The sequence below is a fragment of the Moschus berezovskii genome, chromosome 2 (genome assembly GCF_049115385.1).
Source record: "Moschus berezovskii isolate FMDL1 chromosome 2, NW_MosBer_1.0, whole genome shotgun sequence".
Taxonomy (NCBI): Eukaryota; Metazoa; Chordata; class Mammalia; order Artiodactyla; family Moschidae; genus Moschus; species Moschus berezovskii.
In genome coordinates this window covers 6,314,206-6,337,939 of record NC_142461.1, presented here as the reverse complement: position 1 = coordinate 6,337,939, position 23,734 = coordinate 6,314,206, and the positions used below count along the sequence as shown (strand labels likewise).

Below are 23,734 nucleotides of genomic sequence, written 5' to 3'. Positions count from 1 at the left end.
CAGCCTTGGAAAAGAGGAAAGCTCTCCGCAGATGTGAGGGAGTCTTTAACGAGGGCTGGCAGGATACCTGTTTGGCACAGCATGGCACAGCGCCGCCCCGGGGAGCCTGCCTCTGAAGCCGCTTACCTGCCTGGTTGGTGGTGATGTTCACGGAGGCAAACTGCGGTGAGAAGGGGCTCTGGTCAGTGACGCCGTTCACAGCCTGGATCTCGAAGGTGTACTGGGTGTGGGCCAGCAGGTCGCTGATGTAAATGCGAGGCTCGGTGAGGCCCAGCTGGCGGGGGGCGTACTGAACGTTGTCCCCGCAGCGGGTGCAGGCGCCCCGGCCCGAGCCGCAGCTCTTGCAGATGATGTTGTAGACAAGGTCCTCGCGGCCTCCCGAGTCCCGGGGCGGGGTCCACTCGAGCATGAGTGAGGTCTCGTTGACACTGGAGATCACAGCCTGGGGCGCGGAGGGGATCGCTGAGGAGGGGGAGAGGTGTCTGTCAGTGGGGGTGGGGGTGCATTCCCCAAGAGACCGCTCTGTGCCCTCTGCCCTGGCTCCAGTCTAGGCCTCCTCAAAGCTTTCCTCTAAATCCTTTCTCCTCTCCACCCAAGAGACGCGCTTCTAGAATATAACTCTCCATCCTACTGCACCCATCCGCTCAAACCTTTCTCCCTGGACTCCACCCTCCTTGGTGTTCCTTACTAGGGACAGTCTTTTTGTGTTGGAATTATATCCACCCAATATCTATTTCCTGGAGAAGGAAATGGCAGCCCACTCCAATATTCTTGCCTGGAAAATCCCATGAACAGAGGAGCCTGGCAGGTTACAGTCCATGGGGTCGCAAAAGAGTCGGACAAGACTGAGTGACCAAACAACAAATATCTATTTCCCCATTTTTCCTTATAACAGGACCCGCTTTTATTCAGGGTGGCAATATGTCCAACTCAAGACTCTATTTTTGAGCCTCCTGGGGTTAAGTGCTGGCCACCGATATACAGAAGTTGACAGTTAGGACTTTTTCTTAAAAGGAGATAGCTATAGTAGGTCCCTTTATCCCTTTCCCTCTTTCCATAACTGAGAATGTGTGTGATGGCTGGAGCTTCAGCAGCAATGTTGGATCATGATGTGACCCCAAGGGTGGAAACCACATGCTATGGCTGGAAGAGCAGAAGAAAGTGCTGGGTCTTGGGGAACTTCATGGATTTACCACATTACCGAAGGGTTGCCTATCTTTGGGTTTCCAAGAATAAATTCTTAGGGTTTAAGTTACAGGGGTTGGTTCTCTGCTGCTGGCAGCTGACTGCCTTTCCTGTCTGATAGAGTGTTGTGACATGGCCCTCGCAGTCACCCTGTTCTTGGAGAACCTTGGCCTGTGATTCAGGCAACCGCTGCCAGAAAAGAACACTAGGAAGCCTTTTCTACCACAGACACCACCTGTGTTGGTTCTTCTTCTGCCAAGCTTTCCATAATCTGTCCCTTTGTGAATCAAGACCTTGACTTCATCCTGCGTGTGACTTAGCAGAAGGGGGTAACGAGCCAGATGCCAGCTCTGCGGTGTCTGCCTGTTGGCAGCACGACCACCCCAGGATGGTCCTTTCTAGCCAGTTTTCCATTTCCCCTCCCACCAGGTACCTGGCTGCCCTCATTTAGGAAAGGTTACTGGAGCTGGACAGCCACCCCACCCTCTGAGAGTTCCTGCAGGTGGACTCGGGACTCGGTCGGGCGTCACCCTCCGGGGGCCCTGGACATACTTGTGCAGGGCATGTCCACGGGGTCCAGGTCTGCTCTGTAGTAGCCGTTGCGGCAGACGCAGTTGGTGGCCCCTTCTGAAGTGGTCCGGCTGTTGATGGGGCAGTGGGTACAGGCCTCGTCCCCTTGGTTGGCCTTGAAGGTTCCAGATGGGCAACCTGGAGAGAAGACAAGGAGAGTCACTGGGGAAACCATATGAGAACTCAGGCCACAAGCCACGGAAAGACCATGCAGTGTCCCAGAGGGGCCGCACAGTGGGGTTCACTGATGGGGAACCCAACCTATGAAAGCTCTTGAGGGTCTCCAGGCCCCAACATGGCAGTCCTAGCTGTGCCCAGAAGGTTCCTCTGAAGCTGAAGTTTGTCTCTGAAGCTGTCTATTAGTTCCGCTGGGGCCCCTAGCAACCATCCCTTCCTACTGCAGGCGGGCTGCACCGCAGCTTCTAGGACCAATCCTGACTTAGTCTGAAGACCGTGACAAAGCCTAGGGCAGTGCCCATGGTCCAGGCTTGTTGACTAGTGGCTGGCTGGGCTCTGATTCCTGTACCTAGATTCCTGGGTTCCAGATGGCTGTGAGGATAACATTGCAGGAGAAAAGTCCTAGCCCAGCACAGGGCGTGTAGAGAGGCGATGTGGGAGAGCAGGGAAGAAGGCTGGCTTGGGAAACAAACTCAGGCTAAGTCTGAGTTCCGGTTTGGCCCCCTTTCTAGCTGTGCGGCCCAGACAAATAGTTTAACCATTCTGAGACTTGTTTTCTTTTTTAGTAAAATTATGATGTGTGCGTGTGCAAGTGTGCACGCTTAGTCATACCCAACTCTTTGTGACCCAGTGAGCTGTAGCCCATCGGGCCCATGAGATTTTCCTGGCAAGAATACTGGAGTGGTTTGCATTTCCTTCTCCAGGGGATCTTTCCAGCCCAGGGATTGAGCCCGCGACTCTTGAGTCTCCTGCAGTGTACGTGGATTATTTACCGCTGAGCCACTGAGGAAGCAAAATTACGCCAAGGCCCATTTTTGAAGGCCATTGTGAGCATTTGGCATAAATATGCGAGGCACATGGCCTGAGGCCTTGCACAGTATAGATGTCCAATGAATACTAGCTGTTACAGCAGGTGTTTGATCAATTTAGTAAAGAGGGCTTGCAGTACCAGGGACAGCCTGAGGAGGGCAGTGTTTGCACTTGGTGGGCATTCAACAAGCCGGGTTTCCCCTGGGCTTTGGTATGGGGGGATGTTTAGGATTTGGATTCAGGGCCTAATGCTCAGAGCTTAGATTCTTCAAGAGGTGTCCACTCCTGTGTGTTCCTATGTGCAAACCCAGCCCCGCCTCCTCCTCCTGGCCCTGGGCTGGAAATCAGGAGGTCTGGGGTGTAGGTCCTGCCCATTCCTTGGCCTCTGTTTCTTCTGCATTCTGGGGTTCATAATCTCAGCTCTCCTATGGTGCCTCAGGTCGGGGGCCAAGCAAGGGGTAAGGGAGAGGTGGACCAGGAGGAGCTTTGCAATGGGCAAGTTCTTCCTGGGGATAAAATGTGGCTGAACTGTCCACAGGCCAGGGGCTCTCACCTGTATTGCAGTCCCTGCCCATGTGCTGTGTGACCTTTCGCAAGTAACTCTACCTCTCTGAGCATCAGTTTACTCATGTATTATAAATGGCTCACACAGATTTCCCCGAATCATTTTTCCAGTCCACTTTAAGTCTTAGCAACTTGCCTTCCTCCCAAACCCCTCAGAGACGCTGCTCTCCTTAGTCTTACATCAGGGGTCCCTAACCTCCATGCCATGGGCTGGGACCAGTCTGAGGCCTGTTAGGAAGCGGGCTGCACAGCAGGAGGCGAGCAGCGGGTGAGGGAGCAAAAGCTTTATCTGTATGTAAGCCGCTCCCCATTGCTTGCATTACCACGTGAGATTGCAAATGACCGTGGCCTTAAAAGTATGTTTGAGACAACTTCCACTCTCCACACGTTCCGGATTAAAGTCAAGGTGGAATATCCTGAGATGGCCAAAAAGGCACTGAAAAGCCTGCTTTCATTTCCAACAACCTATCTACGTGAAGCAGGATTTTCTGCAGTGATAGCAACCAAACAAGACAACGGAGTGGACTGGACATAAGCAACATACTTTGGGTGTCACTGTCTCCCGTCACCCCAGATGGAACCATCTAGTTGCAGGAAAACAAGCTCAGGGCTCCCGTTGATTCTGCATTATGGTGAGTTGTATAATTATTTCAGGGGCTTCCCTGGTGGCTCAGCAGTAAAGAATCTGCCTGTAACACAGGAGATGAGGGTTCAATCCCTGAGTCGGGAAGATCCCCTGGAGGAGGGCATGGCAATCCACTCCAATATTCTTGCCTGGGAAATCCCATGGACAGGGGAGCCTGGCTGGCTACAGTCCATGGGGTCAAAAGGAGTTGGACACACACACATAATTATTTCATTATATATCAAAACGTACCTATGATAGAAATAAACTGCATGATAAATGTAATGTCATTGAATCACCCAGAACCATCACCCCTTCTCCAGTCTGAGGAAAATGTGTCCTCCACAAAACTGGTCCCTGGTGCCAAAAACGTTGGGGATCACCACTTACATGACTTGAGTTCAGGGTGCTTTACGCCTCTGTCCTAATGACTCATCAAGGGGAATCTCTCGGCCTTGTTCTTGGCTCCCCCAGGACTGCAGCCATGTCTGATCCACGGCTCCTTCTCCTGTGCCTAGCACAGAGCCTGGCACTGAGCAGCTGCTCCATAAATACTCCCTGAAGCTGCCTGCTGAAGCGGAAAGGGCCTGGGCTTTGGGGATCATATAGGCTGAAAGGCAGGGAGAAACGGTGCTTACTGTGCAGGCTGCCGAGCAAACCCCAGCTCCACCTGTGCCTGCCATCTGGCCTGGAGCCAGTTGCTTGTTTCCTCATCTGTAAAATGGGGGCAATAGCATCTACCTCCTGGAGTTGTTGTGAAGATTACATGGGTCAGTTCAGGCAAAACCGCCTAACCAATTCCTGGCATTAGTAAGCTGTATCTGGTTCAAGTACCAACCTGCTGAGTGACCTCAGAGAGGTGGTTCAACCTCTCTGAACTACAGCTTTCTCTTTGGTAAGAGAGTGTCTACCTTGGAAAGTAGCCATCAAGGACTGCATATGATGAACAGTGCCTGGCCCAGGGTCAGAAAGGCATTGCATTTCCAATCTCAGGGAAGTCTCAGTGATGAAGCAAAGGGAGGTTCCCCCGGGGGGCTAAAACACAGCACCCTCCCTCTGCCTGGTGTCCTACTTTGCCTGCCTTTTGCGGGGGAGCTTCCAGAAAGTGGCAACCCCCCTAATCCTGCAGCCCTGGCTGCTGCCACCCTGACCAGGCCCTGCCAGGATCTCGGAGAAGAACCAGGTTCAGCCCAGTCCTTAAGGAGCTGCCGGACAAGGGAAAGGCAGTACCCTGAAGCAACCATCCAGGCCACAGCGACATCGACAAGGAGGGTGGCAGGAAGTGCCTCATCCCTCATACAGAGGGGGAAACCAGGGCTCCGGACCGTAAATATGAAACGCACAGCATTTATTGAGTACTTATTAAGTGCTGGCCCTGATCAAAGGACTTAACCCATAGGAACTCATCCAAACCTCACCCAGCCCTATGTCAGAGGTAGTATTTTCTGACGATGGAAAGAAAGCAGAGAGGTGAGGTAGTTTTCCAAGGATGTAGGCTTATGGGGGCAGTGCTGGGATCTGATCTCGGGTGGTCTGACTGCGGAGGTCACATCCCTAACCGCCACACTGTCCTGCCTGTAAGAGACTTGCACTGCTCCAATGGTCCACGCGTGCTGGGCAGGGACTGGCGGCTTCTGCTCTGGGAGCCCATCCAGGGCTGTCTGTACTTTGTTGCACTGGTCCCAGAGCTCCTGCCCACCTCCCTCTTAGGCACCAACCCTCCCCCACTGGATGGATGAAGGGACAGCCTCGCCATCTTGGCACCGACCCATCTAGACACGCGGGCTGCAGCCCTGGCTCTAGCTGAGTGGTTGACCTCTCTGAGCCTCGATCTGCTCTGCAGTAGAATGGGGACACAGGGATCCCGTGAGGGCCACCTGATAAGAGCCCAAAGGTTTTGGGCCCAAGACTGGGATCCTCCTGGCTCCCTCCCAGGCGAGAGCCTGCCCAGCTTTAGCACGCCTCTCCCATCTGCTGGCCGTTCTGTGGGCCTGGCCAGTGGGTGGCTGCCCGCTCTCCACTCCACGCTGTGCCAGCCCCTCCATCTGGACCACCTTCCCGGCTGGCCTCCCTGCATCACCATGTCCCAGTCGCCCTCTCTGACTCCCAGTCTGCCTCCATCAGAAGGCTTCCTGCCTGGCCACCCCTCAGCCCTCCCATGTGACATTCTACACTTTCTGTATCTTTGGGCTTCATGAAAACCACCCTTCGGTCTTGAGAAATGGCATTGCTCTCCACCTGCTCACCAGGAGACCTGGGGGCTGCCCCCACTCCCTCACCCCCTGCGGCCAATCAATTACTAGGTCTCCCCTCCTCAGCAGGGCCTGGCTCTGGCTCCCCTCAGCTGCCCCCATCCCGCGGGCATCCGGAAAGCCCCTCCTGCCCACTCCTTAGCCTCTCATGGCCATCTGGCCTCCTCCAGCCCACCCTCCAGAGCCAGCTTTCCAAAGCGCCGACTTTTTTTGCGTCCTTTGAAAATCCACAATGGCATAGACAATGGAATATTATTCAGCCAGAAAAAGGAACGAAGTATTGATACACACTACAACATGCATGAACCTTGAAAGCATCCTGCTTGGTGAAAGAAACTGGACACAAAGGCCACCCAGTGCAAGCTTCCATTTATATGAAAGTGGGTAGACGGGGCGCATCTAGAGAGACAGAAAGTAGCTGAGGGATTGCCAGGGGCTGGTGAGAGCAGCGAACGGGGAGTGACTGCTAATGGCTATGGGGCTTCTTTCTGAGGTGCTGAACGTGTTCTGAAGTCAGCTGCGGTAAGGGCTACACAATTCTGTGAAAATACTAAAAAAATTTTTTTTACAATTTTAAATCGTACAATTTAAAGAGGTGAATTTTATGGGGATGTGAATTGTATCAAAATAAAATTCCTATGTAAGAAAAACCCACGATCACTCCCTAAACTCCTCAGGGTGCCAGGGACCCCAGGGCTGGCACTGCCCCCTCTCAGCACCCACTGCCCCAAGCCTGATGCTCCACTGTCAATCATGTGTGGCACCTCCCTCCCCCAGCCCGCCCTCATGCCTGTGCCCCTCCTGCCCTCATTACCTGGAATGCTCTCCCTTTGTCATCAGGCAAACTCTTACACCCCTTTAGGACAGCACAGGTATCCCCCTTCTGGGATGTCTTCCCCAAGTCCCCCAAAGAGGGTTGAGGGGCCTATTTGAATTAGTTACACAGCTGTAAGTGCGACTGCAAACTCCCAATATGATGCTGGGTACCTAGCGAGTGATGGATGGAGGGAGTGAGGACCTGGGAGTATCCGCTCAGCTACTGTGCTTGACATTTGAGTCAACAGGTCTGCAGAGAGGCAGATAACACGTGGCCCTTTAGCAGCAGAGGCAGAGTCTGATCCCAGGTGTACTGTGTCACGGGGGTGTGCTGGGGTCTTAGCCCCCTACCATCCACCTCTTCTCGTACAGAGAAGGGGTCGGAGGCAGCCTCCAGTCCATGGTGCCCAGGGGCCCAGGGCCCACACTGCTCCTAGCATCTCAGCTGGGAAGGCACCCTCCTGCCAACACCTGAGTCTCGCGTACAGAAGTGAGAAGAAAACAGAGACAGCTGAGGTCACAAACTTGGGCAGCCCTACCCTGGACAGGTGTGGGTTCAGACAGGTCTCCTGCCCTCTTTGAGACTAAGTCTCTGCCCTGGAAAGGGAACTGCATGGTTTAGATGCGGCAAGAGGCCTCTGAATGTGTCTCTTGCTCCACCTCAGCCTCCCTGCCAATCATCTGCAGTAGCTGGAGTGATCTCATGAGAAGGAATCAGAGCTCAAACTCACCAGGGGCACCGCACGTGCTTAGAATGAATGCATGCACCTAGGCCTGGAAGGGCAGCTCTGGGGCCTTCCTGCCCCTTCCTGATACTCTCCCCTTCATCTCTGTTTCCTTCACTGACCCTCATCACAATTTGTAATCATATTAGCAAATAGCTTATCAACTTGTGTGCCGTCTGTCCTTTGCCTGCATTTGGAAGTGCTCAGGGAGGAAAAGAACCTGGTTGGTCTGGTTCTCCTTGGTTGCCTAGCAACTGGCAGAGTGGGGGAACATAGTAGGCGCTCAACATACATTTCTTGAGGGAACAGATATGCCCCTTACAAGGTGTTGTGAGAATAATATGAGAAAGTGGGAGAGAAAAGACACAGTGAATGCTGGGTCAGGTGCCACCGTTATCATGTCAATTTCACCAGAACTGCCTCAAGGCTTAGGTCTCTCTCCACATCTTACTTTTCCCCATGGGTCCTCCCATGGGCCTGTCCACCAGGGAGACCAAGTCATCCCTGGTTTTCAGACCAGAAGTTCTGCATCCCAGAAACAGCCACAGTCCCAGACAAACCCTCCTGGATGCTTCCCAGGCCCATCTGTCTGTCACCTCTCTTTTGTGTGCAGGTCTCTGGATGCCCGGGTGTGCATGCACTGGTCCCTGTACCTGAACGCCCTCCTCCCCTATCCTCCTATCCCGCTGGATCGGTGCATCTGACATGTGTTCCTCTGGGAGGCCTGCCTTCCGCTGTCTATAGCAGATGACTCAAACTCCACTGTAGCTATCAGGTACAGGTTACACGGACAGTGGTGTGCTGGTCAACGGCTATTTGGTGGTGGTGGGGGGAGCCCTGATTTGTTGTGTTTGCCATCTGCTATGGTGAAAATGCTCCCACCAGGGCAAATTTCAAGCTACCAATCTGAGATAAATAAACACTGAGTTAGGAAGAAATGCCCACAGTCAGCTCTTGTGAGCCAAGCCAGCAAAACCCAGCCCATCCCACCACGAGACCTCACCTGTATGTCACCACCCATTGGTTGGTGAACCCTGGTTCAGGTAGGGGCTGAGGCTTTAATCTCTACATCTTGAGCAGCTAGTACAGGATATGGTGCATAGAAGGTGCTCAGTTAATTCAGTTTGCCAAATAAAGGCAGGTCTGTCTCTCTAACTGGACTAGTTAGGGGCTGTGGGTTTGATAGGTTAATACACATAAGGTGCTTAGGACATACAGCAAGTGCTATACAAACCTTAGCTGTTATTACTCATTCAGCATGTAGGGACAATAATAATCGCCCTTTATTATGTGCTTTCAGGGTGACAAGTCCGGTGCAAGTGATTTACATGGGTTCTCTCACCGAATCCACGCAACCACTCATTGAAGTAGCTTATCATTATCACCCCCATTTTACAGATGATGAAACTGAGGCTCGGAGGGGGTAAGTGAACGTTACAAGGTCACACAGCTACTTAATGGCAGAACTGAGGTTTGACTCCAGGTCTTTGTGGTTCCAGGTACTACCGGATACAGGAATTATCAAGTGATGGAGCATCAGGGCTGGAGACCAGTTTTCAGGGCGACAGAGGGGACAGGGCTTGCTGGGGTCACTCAGCAAGGTAGAGGGGCAAAGCCTGGGCCCAAAACCCAGGACCTGGAGCCAAAGTGGGCAGCCAGCACCTGCCTTCTGCAGACACCCAGAGCCCTCAGCCAGGCAACCCGAGGTGGGGATGGCAGTCAGCTGGGAGGAGGAGAGAGGATTACGGGGAAACAGATTTTCTCCCTGCCTGCCCCCTGGGCTCCGGGGATAGGTGATAATTGACCGAGCGAGCCCTGAGTCAGGCCGAGGCAGGGCTCCATCTGGGCCTGGCACGGTGGGGCTGCTAATTGGCACGGAGTGATCCTCGAAGCCTCTCTGGCGGGCTTGCCACTCGGCTCCCCCTTCTCTGCCCAGAGACTCCGGATTAATCCCCGAACAACTGATGGGCAGGGGACTCAAATGCTGTCAGTCCTCGTGTGCCAGGCCTCGGGGGTTGGGAAGCAGTGTCTCTATCTTTCTGGGGTTGTCCTGCAGACCAGGGGGCTCTGTATTCTGAGTAGAGGCAGGCTCACCACAGTCTAGCTCCCACTCCTAAGAAATGGATGAAATTGAACTGGGGCCTGAACCGTGGAGTTGGCTGCCAGGGTGGAATCCCAGGTCTGCCTCTGGCTAACAGTGTAACAGTGGGTAAGTTCCCTAACTCTCTGTGCCTCAGTTTCCACGTTTATATAAGGCGGGGCGGGATGGTGACACTGACTTATATTTGCTGGGAAGAGACATGAGTTAAGGGAAAGAAGGCACTTGCCATAGTGCCTGCCTGGTTCATATGAAGGGCTATACAAGCATCTGTTTTGATTATATACATTCATTCTTGGCCTGCCGCTTGCTATGTGGTAAGACCTGGGGATACAGAGACAAAGAAGATGCCGTCTCTGTGCTCAGGAGTGCAGGTCCAGTTGGGGAGATGGTGTGTTATGAACTTATTCAATAGGCACTTATTAAGCCCTTGTTATTTCATGGCTGGTGACTGTACCTTGCTCCTTGGAAGGAAAGTTATGACCAACCTAGGCGGCATATTAAAAAGCAGAAACATTACTTTGCCAGCAAAGATCCATCTAGGCAAAGATATAGTTTTTCCAGTAGTCATGTATGGATATGAGAGTTGGACTATAAAGAAAGCTCAGTGCTGAAGAATTGATGCTTTTGAACTGTGGTGTTAGAGAAGACTCTTGAGAGTCCCTTGGACTGCAAGGAGATCCAACCAGTCCATTCTAAAGGAGATCAATCCTGGGTGTTCACTGGAAGGACTGATGAAGAAGCTGAAACTCGAACACTTTGGCCACCTGATGCAAAGAACTGACTCATTGGAAAAGACCCTGATGCTGGGAAAGATTGAGGGCAGGAGGAGAAGGGGCGACAGAGGATGAGATGGTTGGATGGTATCACCGACTCAATAGACATGAGTTTGAGCAAGCTCTGGGAGTTGGTGATGGACAGGGAGGCCTGGTGTGCTGCCGTCCACGGGGTCACAAAGAGTCAGACACGACTAAGCGACTGAACTGAACTGAAGCCCTTGCTGTGTACTAGGCACTGGGTCATGGAGACAAAAGGCCCAAGTCCTGCCTATTAGAGGCCACAACTGAGCAAAAGGCTGGCACATTTTCCTTTAACCAAGGCTAACTGCTGGCTGCTGTGGGCAGAGGGGCCCGGGAGTGGTCCTGGACTCAGTAGTGCCTGGATTGAAGGGCAGCTGGCCTACCTTCCTGCCGTGAGATCTCCAGGAAGTTCTGGATTTGGGTGGTGGAAGGGAGTTTGGACAGAGAAAAGATTCCTAGGCACGGAAGAGGGAGGGACAGAGGCCAGGCCTCAGCTCTGCTCCAGGTCTGTTGCTCTGTGAACCCAGGCCACTTCCGGCCTACTTTGGTGTGGGTGGGACCATCGCTGTGGCCTCTTCCAGCCATGGGACTCCAGCTGTGGACACGCTCAGGCACCCGACCCTGGGCTTACACTCTCCCTGAACTGTGAAATAACTGATTTGTGTATTTTCAGGGGCTTATGCTGAGCGTATGTTGGGGCTGAGCTGGCAGTGTTCTTGTGGCTGAGCTAGTGGGGTTTTGGGGTTTCCCTCATGCAAAGTGGCTTTAGCATTTTGCACGCTTTCCGCTTTGGCTGCTTAAGTTCAGCCAGTGGAGCCAGTGCCCCTGCACTGGGCTGGGTAGGGTGCTGATCCTCTGTGCCAGGGGCAAAGTCACATGGGATGCAGGCGGCAGGCAAGCTCCCAGGCTGGAAGGAGGAGCTTCCAATCTCTGTGTGTCTACAGGCACCGCCTGGTGCTGGGCCAGGGGCTTCTGGAGTCTATAACCTCATCCATCCTCATGATGGCCCTGTGTGGCAGGAGGTGTTATCCCCATTTTAGAGATTAGGAAACTGAGGCTCACAGAAAGGAAGTGTCTGTCCCAAAGTCACTCAGAGACATAGTGGCAGAGCCTGTACCCCCCACAATCCATGCTCACACATGGCGTCCAAGACCCTCAGTGTTCCGATCTGATGAAGTGGGGCCCCTTCTGGCCCTTCTAGCTCTTCCCCTCTCAAGGCCGGAGTGGGGTGGGCGCCCTGCCCTTCCGGGTTAAATCCACGAAATGACTCAGGGTCAACCCCCTGCTGCGGTAGCTCCTACTGGGACCACCCAGGGGATGTCAGTCATCCTGCAACACCCCCGGCCCCCTGCCCACCCCCATATGCCCAGGCTCCCACTGCTTGCCCCTGCTGGGACCCTGGCTCTCTGCCAACAGCTGGCAGGACTACAGAAGTCAGAAGGCAGTGGCAGGAGTTGTGTTAACACGCTTCCTCTCTGCCTGAGGGGGGAACCCAGGGTCTCCCCAGGCCAGCCTCCCACACGGCCATCTGCAGCGTCCTCTCCCGGCTTGAGACCTGTCCGGGGCTCCCTTGTGCCTGTGGCAAGTGGTGCCCGCTTCAGCCTCCCCTGCACGGTCTACACCACCATCTTCAGCTCCCACGGCCTCCCAGCGGTGCCGTGGGCTCCACTCACAGGAGGCCGCTCCCCAGCGGGTGTGCCTGGGGTCACCTCTGCCTGATATGTGGGTCCCAGCTCCAGCCTGGCTTAATTCCTCTTCATCCTTCATATCTTGACTCCAGTTCCTTGTGGGTCCTTCTCCTGGAGTGCCGCCTCCCACCAGGGCTGGGTTTGGGGCCTCTCTTCTGTGTTCCTGAACCACCAACCCTTCACCATGGCCCCTGCATGATTACATGGGTGTGACTATCTGCCTCCCTCCCAAGGCCTCGAGCCCGGTGGTAGCAGGAACCCACAGTGACTGGCAGCTCTCAGCCCCATGGTCTGGCTGAGAGGTGATGAACAGGAGGTCTCAGCAAGTGTTTGTTGATTGACCAACTGACCAAGGCTTAGGAAGGTGGAATCTTGCGCTTAAGGTCACTCAGCTTGTACGTGGACTGGAGGTTTGGTTCTAAGGCCTCTGGACCATGGTGGCCCCAGGGCTCATCTGGGGCCTTGGTAGTGGGCTCTCAAATCACCCTACCTTCCTCCTTCTTGTCATTTGGGTGACATCCATCTCTCTGCCTCTCGCAGACTGTGGGCTCTGCGAGGACACCCCCATGCCTTCCCTGTTCAGAGCTGGCCCTCCGTAACACCTCCCTGGATGGCAGCCCCCAAGCCGGGGAAGGGTCGAGCTCACAGCCTCCTGGAGAAGGCAGACCCTGAACCCCGTGGCCGCAGAGGTGGGTGAGAGAGTTTCAGTGCCGGCTCTCTGGTCTTGGGATCCTCTGTCAGGGGCCCCCGACCTGGCTCTGGCCCGCCTCCCTTCACGCCATCCCCGTGGTGGGGGCCTGAGAGCTCCCGCCTGCCCAGCAGGGAGCCCCATTCCTCCAATTTCCTCCCAATTAATCAAGCTCTGAACTTTTTAATTATCTGCCTGCAGGGTATCTCCCCACTCTGGTGAAGCAATTAAGGACATTTCCAAGTGTTGTGTGGCTGCCGGCAGGCAGCTTTGACCAGACCCTCATGAAGGAGGTGAGCAGAGGGAGGGACTGGGGGTGGGAAGGGTGGATAGGAAACCTCTGGGGTCATGGGGCTACTGGGAGGCTGTCCTGGGGTCCTGACCAGGGCTATTCCAGGGATTTGCAGCTGCATTATCCTGGTGTGTCACCCCCCACCACCGACACGTTCATGCAATGGTCCTTTCTCTTCAGCTAGAATCTGGCTTCACAGATTCCGACAGTTACCATGTGCCAGGCGCTGGGTTAAGGCGCTTGACAATTTTACTATATCCCCACATTGACCCTGAGAGTAGGAAGTGTAATGATCAGAGGACGCAGAAGCTTAGACAACTCGAGATGCAGCTGGGATGTGAAGCCAGTTCTGAGTCCACAGCCGCTTTATCGACTGTCTCTTACAGAACAGCAAGCATGGCCTGTCAAAGTGCCCCAGAACAAGGCTGGTGGCAGGAGATGGCAGCCAGCTTGAGAACCGCTGAAGAACACGGGCTCTCCCTGGGCAGGGCGGCGGGGGAAGGGGGCCCTGCAGGCAGAGTGGACAGGCTGTGCCAAGGCGTGGAGGCCTGAAGTGACACGGTGCGTGTGTGTGCGTGTGTGCAGCTCCGCATGGGTCAGGGTCGCTGAGGCATGAAGTTCAAGTCTGGGAGGGGAGGGAGGTAAGGCTGGAGAGGTGGCTGGGGTCTGGGTCCCTGGAAGTCAGGAGGATCTTCACCATCTTCTGTCCAAGCTCTTTGTTTTATGACTATAGAATACATGATCCAGACAGGCGCAGTGACGCGCCTGAGCTCACACAGCAAGTTAGTGGCTGATGGAGCTGGGGCTGCAGCCAGGAGTCCTGATGCCCAGAATGGAAGGGATGAGAGAGGGGCAAAGGAGCTGCAGCTGTCAGCTCATGGTGGCTGCCTCCAGACTGGCCTCCTGGCCTTTGCCCTTGCCTCCTGCCCCCACCTCGCTACTTTCCGCTGGCTGCATTTGGCCCTCAACACACCAGCCAGAGGGATCCTGCCAAACGGGAATTGGTGGTGTGTCGCTTCGCTGCTCCAAGCCCTTCAACAACTGCTGCGTCACTTGGAATGAAAACCAACAGTCTACAAAGCCTCCTTCACCTCTCTGGTTACATTTACGCCCAGAGATTTTATTCTTCTTGGTGCAACTGTGTCCTCTTTTACCTCTCCGAACACACTTCCTACAGCCTTCCCTCTTGCCGACACTGCTCCAGCCACACTAGTCTCCCGGCTGACCTGGAGTACGCTGGGTCTCTTCTAGCCTCAGGGCCTTTGCACGCGCTGTTTCCCTTGCCTGGCTCAAGTGCTTGTTCAGCTACTCCTTCACTCCACCCATCTCTGGGCCTCACATCCCTCGTCTATAACTGGGGTTAATGTACTACCCGCCTTCCTCCCCAGGCTAACATGGGATCCTGATGAGAAAATGGGGGACAAACAGAGCTCCCCAAAAGCCCTCCCTCCACCTCGAGGCTACCACTGCAACAGGGCTGGTAAAGATCTTCACCGGGCCCTCGAGAAAACAGCGCCTCTGATGAGCCATGGGCTCCAGGCTCCCCCAGATCTGAAGCTGGAGCAACACAGTGGAGCTCCCTAACCTGTAATCCTCAGGACTCACAGACGCTGGAAAAGTGAGTGTTAAATAATAATCACGATGTGCCCCGGGGGGAAGCCGGATGTGTGGGGAGAGCTTGACACATCTGGCAGGGCAGGCCCGAGTCCCCCAGCACATCTGGCTGCTGTACTGACAGGTGGTGTGGGGGGTCACTGAGGAAGGGCCTGTCAGGTCCGGTCCTTGTATCACGAGGTGGGTGATGGCCGGATGGAGCTGGAAGCATCTCCCAAGGCCCGAGGGCCATCGCCCCCTGTGGGTCACCACTTCAGACCCCACTTCAGGCCATCCACTGGACTTTACGGTTGTGCTCTGAGAGGCTGAATTAGGACCCAGAACCTGGGCCACCAGATTCCAAAATCCCTACCTCATCTTGTCTGCGCCGGCCGCCCCTGCTGGGGCTTGGGGAGCCTGGGAAAGCCCCCTCTCCTCTCCAGATGGGCGGTGGGTGTTTTCGGGGTCACCTCATGGGGCACTTCCCCTTTTATGGGATCCAGAAACGTGGTCATCAGCTCCACCTGAGACAGCCCCCTTGGGCTCCTCCCTCCTCCCACCTGCCCCAAGAAAGCCATGGTCATTAATAAAGGACACAATTAGCTGTCAGCGGAGAACATGTCTGGAATTTTTTTACCTGCTCTGTGAGTTCGGTTAAGGCAACAAAGCCCGAGACCCCCCCGGGGAAGCAGCTGCCATACACCTTTCAGGGGCCCCCCTTGCCCGGGCCCAGGGTGGGAGGGGGCCTGTGACTTCTGCGGTGTGGGTTCCGCAGGTCTGGGCCTGCGCAGGGCGGTGTTTTCCAGGCCAGTGGAGAAAGTGACAGAGTAAGAGAGATTTCCTGGCAGAAGTTGTTTTTTTCAACCCAACAGGCAATACAATTCAATACAATTTCCTCCTCCTTCCTGTGTGGACTGAAGGGTCTTTTAGAGCTTGAAGGACTTGAGAGAAAGGAATTAGTTCAGCCTCTCATTTTATACCTCATTTTACAGGTGGGGAAACCGAGGCCCCAGGAGGGGAAGTGACCTTGTTCGTGGCAGAAACATCTACGTGCTGCTCTTTCGGGTTCTGGACGGATCCCTGAGCTCTTTGACCACGATCAGAATCCGCAGTCAGCATCTTTGAAGTCCCCGATGGTCGCTGTCCAGGCTCTGCTGAGTCTCGACTATGTGCTGGGGGGCGTCTGAGGAAAATGTGGTCCCTGCCCTCATGGAGCTGAGGGTCCAGTGAGAGGGACAGAGGGAAAGGGACAGTGGACAAGCATGAACACTCTGTCTGTGATGGCCCCGGAGGAGACAAGGGAGGCTGAGGCAGCACCGCAGGGTCACTCTGCGGTCAGGAGACACTTCTCTGAAACACGGCATCTAAAAGGCGATCCCTGGGGGAGAGGAATGAACAGGAACAGGATTTGCAAAGATGGGACCAGTTCAGGGCCTTGGTTCCTCTCTGTGTAACGAAGCGGGACATTACAGGCGCCTGCTACCCAGTTGCCTGACCCCAGCTGACTCTGACCCTGGTAGGCACTTTCAGCCTGGGCACTTTCGTCTAAGAATGCCAGGAGGTCAGGATTTGTCACCTCTATTCCGCAGACAAGGAAATGAGGGACTTCCGTGGTGGCCTAGTGGCTGAAGGCTCAGGGGGCCCAGGTTCAATCCCTGGTCGGAGAAATAGATTCCATGTGCCGCAACCAAGAGTTCGCATGTCACAAGTAACGATCTTGGACGCTACAGTGAAGACCGAAGATCCCGTGTGCTGTGAATAAGACCCAGGGCAGCACCCTGCCCCCTGCCCCCGCGCCCCCCCCCCAAAAAAAAAGACAAGAAAATGAGGCTTGGAACAATGAATTGCCTTCCGGGGACACCTGGACACCAAGTTCAGGAGCCTGGGCCTCCAACACCTGCCTCTCTCTGCCCTTCTGGGAGGTTTCCAGAACTACTGCTCTCTCCCCCAGTAACCCTGAAGGCTGGTCTGCTCAAGTCCCGGTAGCCTGTGACTTGAATGCTAATGAAAACCCCACTCAAGAGGTCCTGGCATTTGGCACCTCAAGGAAAAGGGATTAAGAAATAGGAATAGGGGAATAGGGAGAGCCTGGGGCTTGCCTGCTTCACCCCGAGGCTCCTGGGTTGGTGGGGGTGGGGGGGTGGCCTGCAATCGCTCTCCCTCTTAGGGATACAGGAACCATTCCCCTTCTCCTGTCGGCTTCTGGGGAGCAGGAGTGAGTCTCAGCGAACCTAAGCCATAAATCAAATGTGCAAGATGTGGCTTGGCAGCCATCCCAGTGAAAAAGATCTGGGGGTTTGAGTTGACCACAAGCCAAAAGCTGCTGAAAAAGCCAATGTGGTCTTAGGCTGTAAGAGTAGACGGAAACTGACAGCCCAGCATCACCCCCAACCCCCCACTGTTCAGGGAAGGTCAGTTTTGAGCTTCACATTTTAAGGAGGTTCAATGAGTGATAGTGGACAGGGTATCTCAAGCATCCAGCAGCTGGTTGTCTATCTGCAGGCATTTTTGGATGGTGCTGGAGGGGCCTGGAGTAGGGTCCCAGGTTCAAATTCTCCAGGCAGCATTTTTCAGGCACACAGCAGGGCTCTGGGGTCTGACTTGCCCCGGAGGGTTTCCTCGCCTGGATCTCTGAGAAGTATGAGTTCTCTCCTTATCTCGCGCAGCTTCTGTCTCCACGTCCTAGCCCTCCGGGACACTGGGGATTTCAGATCACGTGTGTGGCCTCACCATGGCCTGCTCTCAGTTGAGGACAGGCTTCATTTAAAAAAACAAAACAAGCCCAACATTCTAGATAAAGACTTTGTGCCCAGCCCTGTGTTCGGCACCAGGCACAGACTAGAATAAGCCAATCCCTGGCCTTACAATTGCTGTCTAGAATGGGAGAGTGAATGCGATCAGTTAGGGTATCAAAGCAGTTTTCTAGAGGAAGGGCCATTTGAACTGGGTGTTACAGGATGAGTAGGAGTCGGTGAGGGCCAGAAGAGGTGAAGGATGAACAGTGTGTGCAAAGGCACGGAGGGGTGATGGGCAGGGGGCAGGGGTGGCTGAAGCGTGAGCTGTGTGGGAGAAAGAGGGGGACACAAGGCAAGAAAGGTGACCTGGGGTTAAGTCACAATAGCCTTATATGCTCAGTGATGGAGTCTTGGGTTTCATTCTCTAAGAGAAGCGAAGCCAGTGGGGGTCCTGTGCCAGAGCTCAAATGGTCGTCAAGTGCGCTCCGTCCTTCCCTCCCAGCCGCTTGCCTGGGCTCTCACCTTCTCGCACTGCAGCCCTCCTCTCCTTGCCTCAGCTGACCCACTCCCCTGTCTCAACTTGTACCCATCTCCTCTCTGTTTCCCCTAGTTCTCCAGCCTTTCCTCCTTTGTTGAAACCAGTTCCGCCTCTTCCGTCATCAAAAAAATGAGCTGAGTTCAACAACCATTAACACCATCTATTGTGCCCCCGCTATGTGCCGGACTGGTGGCTTCATGTAAGTGATGGGGGGCGGGGCTGTGCACCCCAGTGGTTGGGGGCACAGGATCTGGGGTCAGGGTCCGACTGGCCTTGAACCCTGGCTCTCCCACTGACTTTGGGCAGGTTACTTTTCTTTGGGCCTCCACATCCTCATCTGGAAAATGGGTCTATCAATAGGACTTAGCTTGTAGGGAAAATTCAGAGTCAATACCATAGCGTGTACATTCATCAGCAATTCCTACAGGAGTCCTAGAAAGGCAGGTACTAATGACATTCCTACTTAGAGAGGAGACAGTGAAGGTTTTGTGAGGATAAGTAACCCGCCCAGAGCCGGTATCAGAGCTAGGCGAGGAGCAATGGAGTGCTACATCTGAGGCCAAAGATGAGGTATTAACTATTTTATCACATGGCCTCACCTCTTCCAAGCTGGGGACTGGGCTGGGCCCAGAGACCTAAGTCTCAATGGGCTCCCAGCCTGGTGGGGAAGATGCCAAGAATATAGGTGGTTTTCAAACAGCGTGACCAGTGTCAGGGGATGCATGGGGTTGGGGGGAGGTGCTGGCCTGGAAGCCCAGAGAATGGGACCTTAACATTGCTTCCTGGAGGTGTTAACACTTGAGCCGTCTTAGGAGATAAAGAAGGACAAGAGAAAAGAACGAAAGGAGGCAGGTGCTGGGGAGAGAGGGAACGGCCTGTGCCAAGGGGTGGAGATGTGAGACCTGCAGCTGGAACCTTGTCTCTGAATGTGGGGGTGCGGGATACGAGGCCAGGCAGGCAGGCAGGGGTGGCCAGCACTGAGTCTCCCACCCGTGCCCCGTGGCCGCTGCCTACAGATCAAGCAGCTATGCCTACAGCTTGACAGCCTGTGAACCCACAGAGAATCAGGAAGAAGTCTGCTTAGTCCCTGGACTGGAACATTCTTGGATCAAAAAGTCCCCCATGGCTGAGCAGAGACCCGGGGATCCTAACGTCCTCTGCAGGGCCCTTCAAGTCTAACAGATCCCAAGCCTTCCCAAAGATAGATGGCTTCCTTAACAGTTACTTTAAAAACACTCCTATCCCTGAAGCTTACAAAAATCCCACACCTTCTCAGTTTTAAAGGGTCGAAAGTTGAAAATTATGAGCCAACAGCAAGATTTGCAGAACAAGTGATCTTTGGCCGGGATACCTCACGACAAGTTGCCCAGATGCGGTCATTTAAGAGCGAACACCTTTAAGTGGCACTTCAACCTTCCTCTAAATGTCTCCTTTATTTGAACAGTGTGTTTATGGAGCCTGGAGCTGCTGTTCCCAGCTCATGCTGGAACACAAGCTAGTTTTGTAAAAGAGAAGGAAACCGACAGAGAGACAGACATCAAAGCGAAGGATGATGACAACCCTGTAATCTCATAAACTCGCCTCTTATCTCAGTCCTTATAAAAACGGGGAGGCCTGGCTGTCACTAAAAGCAGCTCTGAAAGCTCATAAACTTGACAAGCACTTAGTTCTAGAACCCAGAGGGAAGGACTCTAATCCTTGAGAAGACTAGAGAGGAAGAATGGGGAGGCAGGGGAGAAGAAGGGGAAGGAAAGCCTACGCTGTCACCAAGCGAGGGCTGGAGAACATAGCGTCCTCGCTTACTTTGACCTCAAGGCACAACCCTGTTGGAGAGAGTCTCCTTGGTTATGAGAGGCCGAAACTGCTATTTTAACATTTGTAATCTTCCAATAAATAACAGTTCACACTTAGAGCTTATTCTGGGCCAGGCACTATTATGTGCCTTATGTGGATTAATTTATATAATCTCAAATTATACTGTAATTATCCTCATTTACGGGGGATACGGGCAGAGGAGTAAGTCCCTGGCCAAGCATCACGGATTCAGCGAGTGGCAGAGCAGGGATTCCAAGTGAGTGGGGAGCCATGTGCTTTCCCTCACCCGCTGCTCGCTCGTCATTCAGGGGGTCAGGCTCCAGGCTTGGGGCGGGGGGGCCTGACTCATGTCTACCCCCTCCTCTCCTCCCATTCCAACATCCTGATGAACTCCCGGCCCTGATTCACAGCCGAGGAAGGTATGGCCCAGAGTGGTGGAGTGCTCCAGCCAAGAGCACAGCTCGGGCCCACCCCTGCCGCTTGGCTACCGGACCTGGGTACCTGGCACCGAGGTTTGGACTCAGCCTCCAGGTCTGACCCACCTGTGAACCCCCAAGGGGCTGGGATCAGTCAAGATCCTGAGGATCGGAATTCAGTGGCCAGGGGCCACAAGCTTTGTTTACTCTGCTGGGCTTGGAGCCCCTTCCTGAACAGAGGGCTCTAAAGCCCTGCCCAGCTTTGTCTCCTCGGAGGGGCAAGTAGAGTGCAGTGGTTAGCTCCCGAGCTTAACCTAGAGGCAATGCTTCTAGCTGGGCGATCTCGGAGAAGTCACATAAGCTCTCTGTAGTTAGTTTTGCCATCTGCAAAGTGGGGATAATAATGCCACCTCTCTCCCAAGATTGCTGAGAGGATGGTTAATACACTTAAAGTACTTAGAACATTGCCACATGCTCCACACAGTGTTTTGAACTGTGGTGCTGGAGGAGGCTCTTGAGAGACCCTTGGACAGCAAGATCCAACCAGTCCATCTTAAAGGAAATCAGCCCTGAATATTTATTGGAAGGACTGATGTTGAAGCTGAAACTCCAATACTTTGGCCATCTGATGCGAAGAGCTGACTCATCGGAAAAGACCCTGATGCTGGGAAATCCTGAAGGCGGGAGAAGGGGGAGACAGAGGATGAGATGGTTGGATGGCTTCACTGACTCAGTGGATGAGTTTCAGCAAACTCTGGGAGATATAGTGAAGGACAGGGAAGCCTGGCGTGCTGCAGTCCACGGGGTTGCAGAGTCGGACACGACTGAGCGACTGAACAGCAATACGTGCAGTAATCGCTCAACAAATATCATTACTGTGGTCCCCTCTCTCTGTGGGTATGCCCTGAGCCCTGGATCTGCTGCCAAACCAGACAGCCTCTGCCCACCCCTAACACCCCTTCCATTACAGACTGCTCCCTGACTGGGCCAGCCTCCTAGTCGCCTGAGCCTCCTGCCAGCCCTGTCCCTGGAGAGAAAGCAGCATTCTGAGTTCAAATCCCAGCCCCAGATCTTACTGGCTGAGGCCTTCAGGCCCAGGAACATGACTCTCTGAGTCTCTGTTATCTTGTCTGGAAAACAAGGGTAATAACCCCTGTTTTAATAACACAGAGGTCAGAATGGGAACTTAGACAGAACTGGGTCTTTGCTTCTAGCTCTCTCTATGACCTTAGGAAAGTTGCGTGAACCCCTGGGGCCTCAGTTTTCTCAGCTGTAAAATGGGAGCACTCTGTAGGGCTTATCCTGTGAGGACAAAAATGAGGTTACAGCTGGATAGTGCCATGTGTCTGCAGGGGCTCATTACATGGCTATTAGTATTACTCATTTCTTCTGGTAGAAATCATTCTTTCAACAGACATGAAGCCCTATTATGTGCCAGGCACTGTTCTAGCTGCTGGGTACACAGCAGCAAAGATGACAAGCTAGGTCCCTACTTGTAGAGCCTATAATCAAATGAAGAAGATGGCCAACAAACAGATATCAAACAAGTACAAAGTGATGTCCTGGAGTGTGCTGACCGGGGGAACAACTCTAGCTGCGGTGGTCAGGGAGGGCTTCCCTGAGGAGGTGACATGTGAGCTGAGACCTGAAGGACGTGAAGGAGCTGGAGGTGAGGAGAGTGCAGGGAAGGGGGTTGCAGGCAGAGGGAAGCGCACATGCAAAGGCCCTTCTTCAGGAGGGACTAGGGAAGCCCCGCGTGTCTGAGAAGGGCAGAGACCCTCATGGCTGGAGAGGCATTAACAAGGGGGAAAGAGTGGGAGACCAAGCCTCAGGCCCGCGGGCACAGAAGGAAGCCGAGAAAGCCCCGGAGGGTGTTCGGCAGGGTGGTGAAACGGCCTGTGACTTGAACAGGTGGAGGTGATGGAGGATGGACAGGGAGGTGACAGGGAGGGTGGGGAGAGGAGGCTGGGATTTAATGAGGAGATGCCAGCAGTTTCTTCTGCCCTGGGGAGCGCCCCACGCGAACACGAGCGGGTGAGAGGGGAGTTGCCATGTTCTGCTTCTGTGAAGGAATAGCAGTGTCTCCTTCCGGGTATTTACTGTTTCAGCAGCGCCTTCTCCCCAAGGACGCTCAATCAGCGAGCGGACTGCCCGTGGAGAGTCCATAATTAGGCTTGTGGGACAGGTGCCCGGGGGCGGGGGCTGGCAGCGCCTCCTCTCTGGGCCGCGTGGAGCCCGTGGCCATGCTGTTCCTTGGCAGAAAGTTGAAAGGGAAGACAGCTGCTCCGGGCAGCTCCTGGCTCTGCTTTTAGGGTCCTCTGGTCGCCCTCCCCCAGCCTTGGGCATGGGCCTTCCCGAGCTACTCCAAGGCCCCGCAGGACCCCTGGCTCAGGGTCTCAGATCTTGCCCAGCTCCTAGCATCTGACCCTCTGCCCCTGGCTGCATCTTGTTCCCTCTGCTCTCGGCTCACGGCAGAAGGGGTAAAGGATGCATCTTTGCCAGGCAGTCAAAATGTCACGCTGTACCTGGGTGCCTCAATGCAGGATCGCTCCCGGAGACACCGGGCCTTTACCCCGGGAGGGCATCAAACGGGTGCACCTCAGGTGCTGAGTTCAGGGAGGGCAGGCGGACTTTGGGGCTGACAGGGCACCAGGCTGCTCTTCATCTCCGATGGTCTCCTGCAGCTCTCATCTTCAAGACTGACCCACCTGCTCCCGAAACTAGACTGTAAATCACAACCTTCCAGGACAATCTGCTTCAGCCTGGGCGTGGTCACGGGTGCATCGCACAACAGCCGTGATGGGCTGTGACTACTGTACCCCTCATGCTGATGAGGAGACCGAGGCTCAGGGAGCGAAGTGACAGCCGAGGGCCACAGAGTCCCTACGTCAAGGTCTCTAGCTCTGAGTCAAGCACGGTCTCCTTGGCACCAGGCCCTCTCTGCCACCCAGGTTCCCTCCTGCTTTGCAAGGACAGAAATGACAGCAGAGGGCTCTGGTGAGGATCCGAGGGATAACCGACAAGGCCTTTAATGGGTAGTGACAGGCGGGAATGGACCGCAAAGCACGTGACTTAGGTGAGCTCTGAAACTGACCATGACATCCAGTGAGGAACGGCACAGTCGCTCAGATGATTTAGGCACTAACCGCTGTCATTTGTCTACTGAGATCAGGATTGGAGCCTGGCACACTGATCTAAGACCCATTCACTCTTTTTCTCACTCATTTACTCCCCAGACACTGACTGAGAACTTGCTATGTGGCAGGCACCTCGCCAGGACGGAGAGCAGCGCCTTTGCGACTGCTACCCAAGAGTACAGCTCTGCCTTTTCCACTGGACTGGGAGCT

The 23,734-nt window shown here is 54.3% G+C and overlaps 1 protein-coding gene across 1 annotated transcript in view; it reads right to left on the bottom strand.

Annotated features, from left to right (window-relative positions):
* Positions 1-23,734, bottom strand: part of EPHB2 (EPH receptor B2) — a 214,810-nt gene that overhangs the window by 54,203 nt on the left and 136,873 nt on the right. Inside the window, exons 4-5 of the mRNA XM_088843436.1 lie at positions 1,738-1,893; positions 127-462 (exon numbers count right to left, since the gene is read on the bottom strand). Coding sequence (XP_088699562.1) covers positions 127-462; positions 1,738-1,893 — 492 coding nt within the window. The remainder of the gene's footprint in view (positions 1-126; positions 463-1,737; positions 1,894-23,734) is intronic.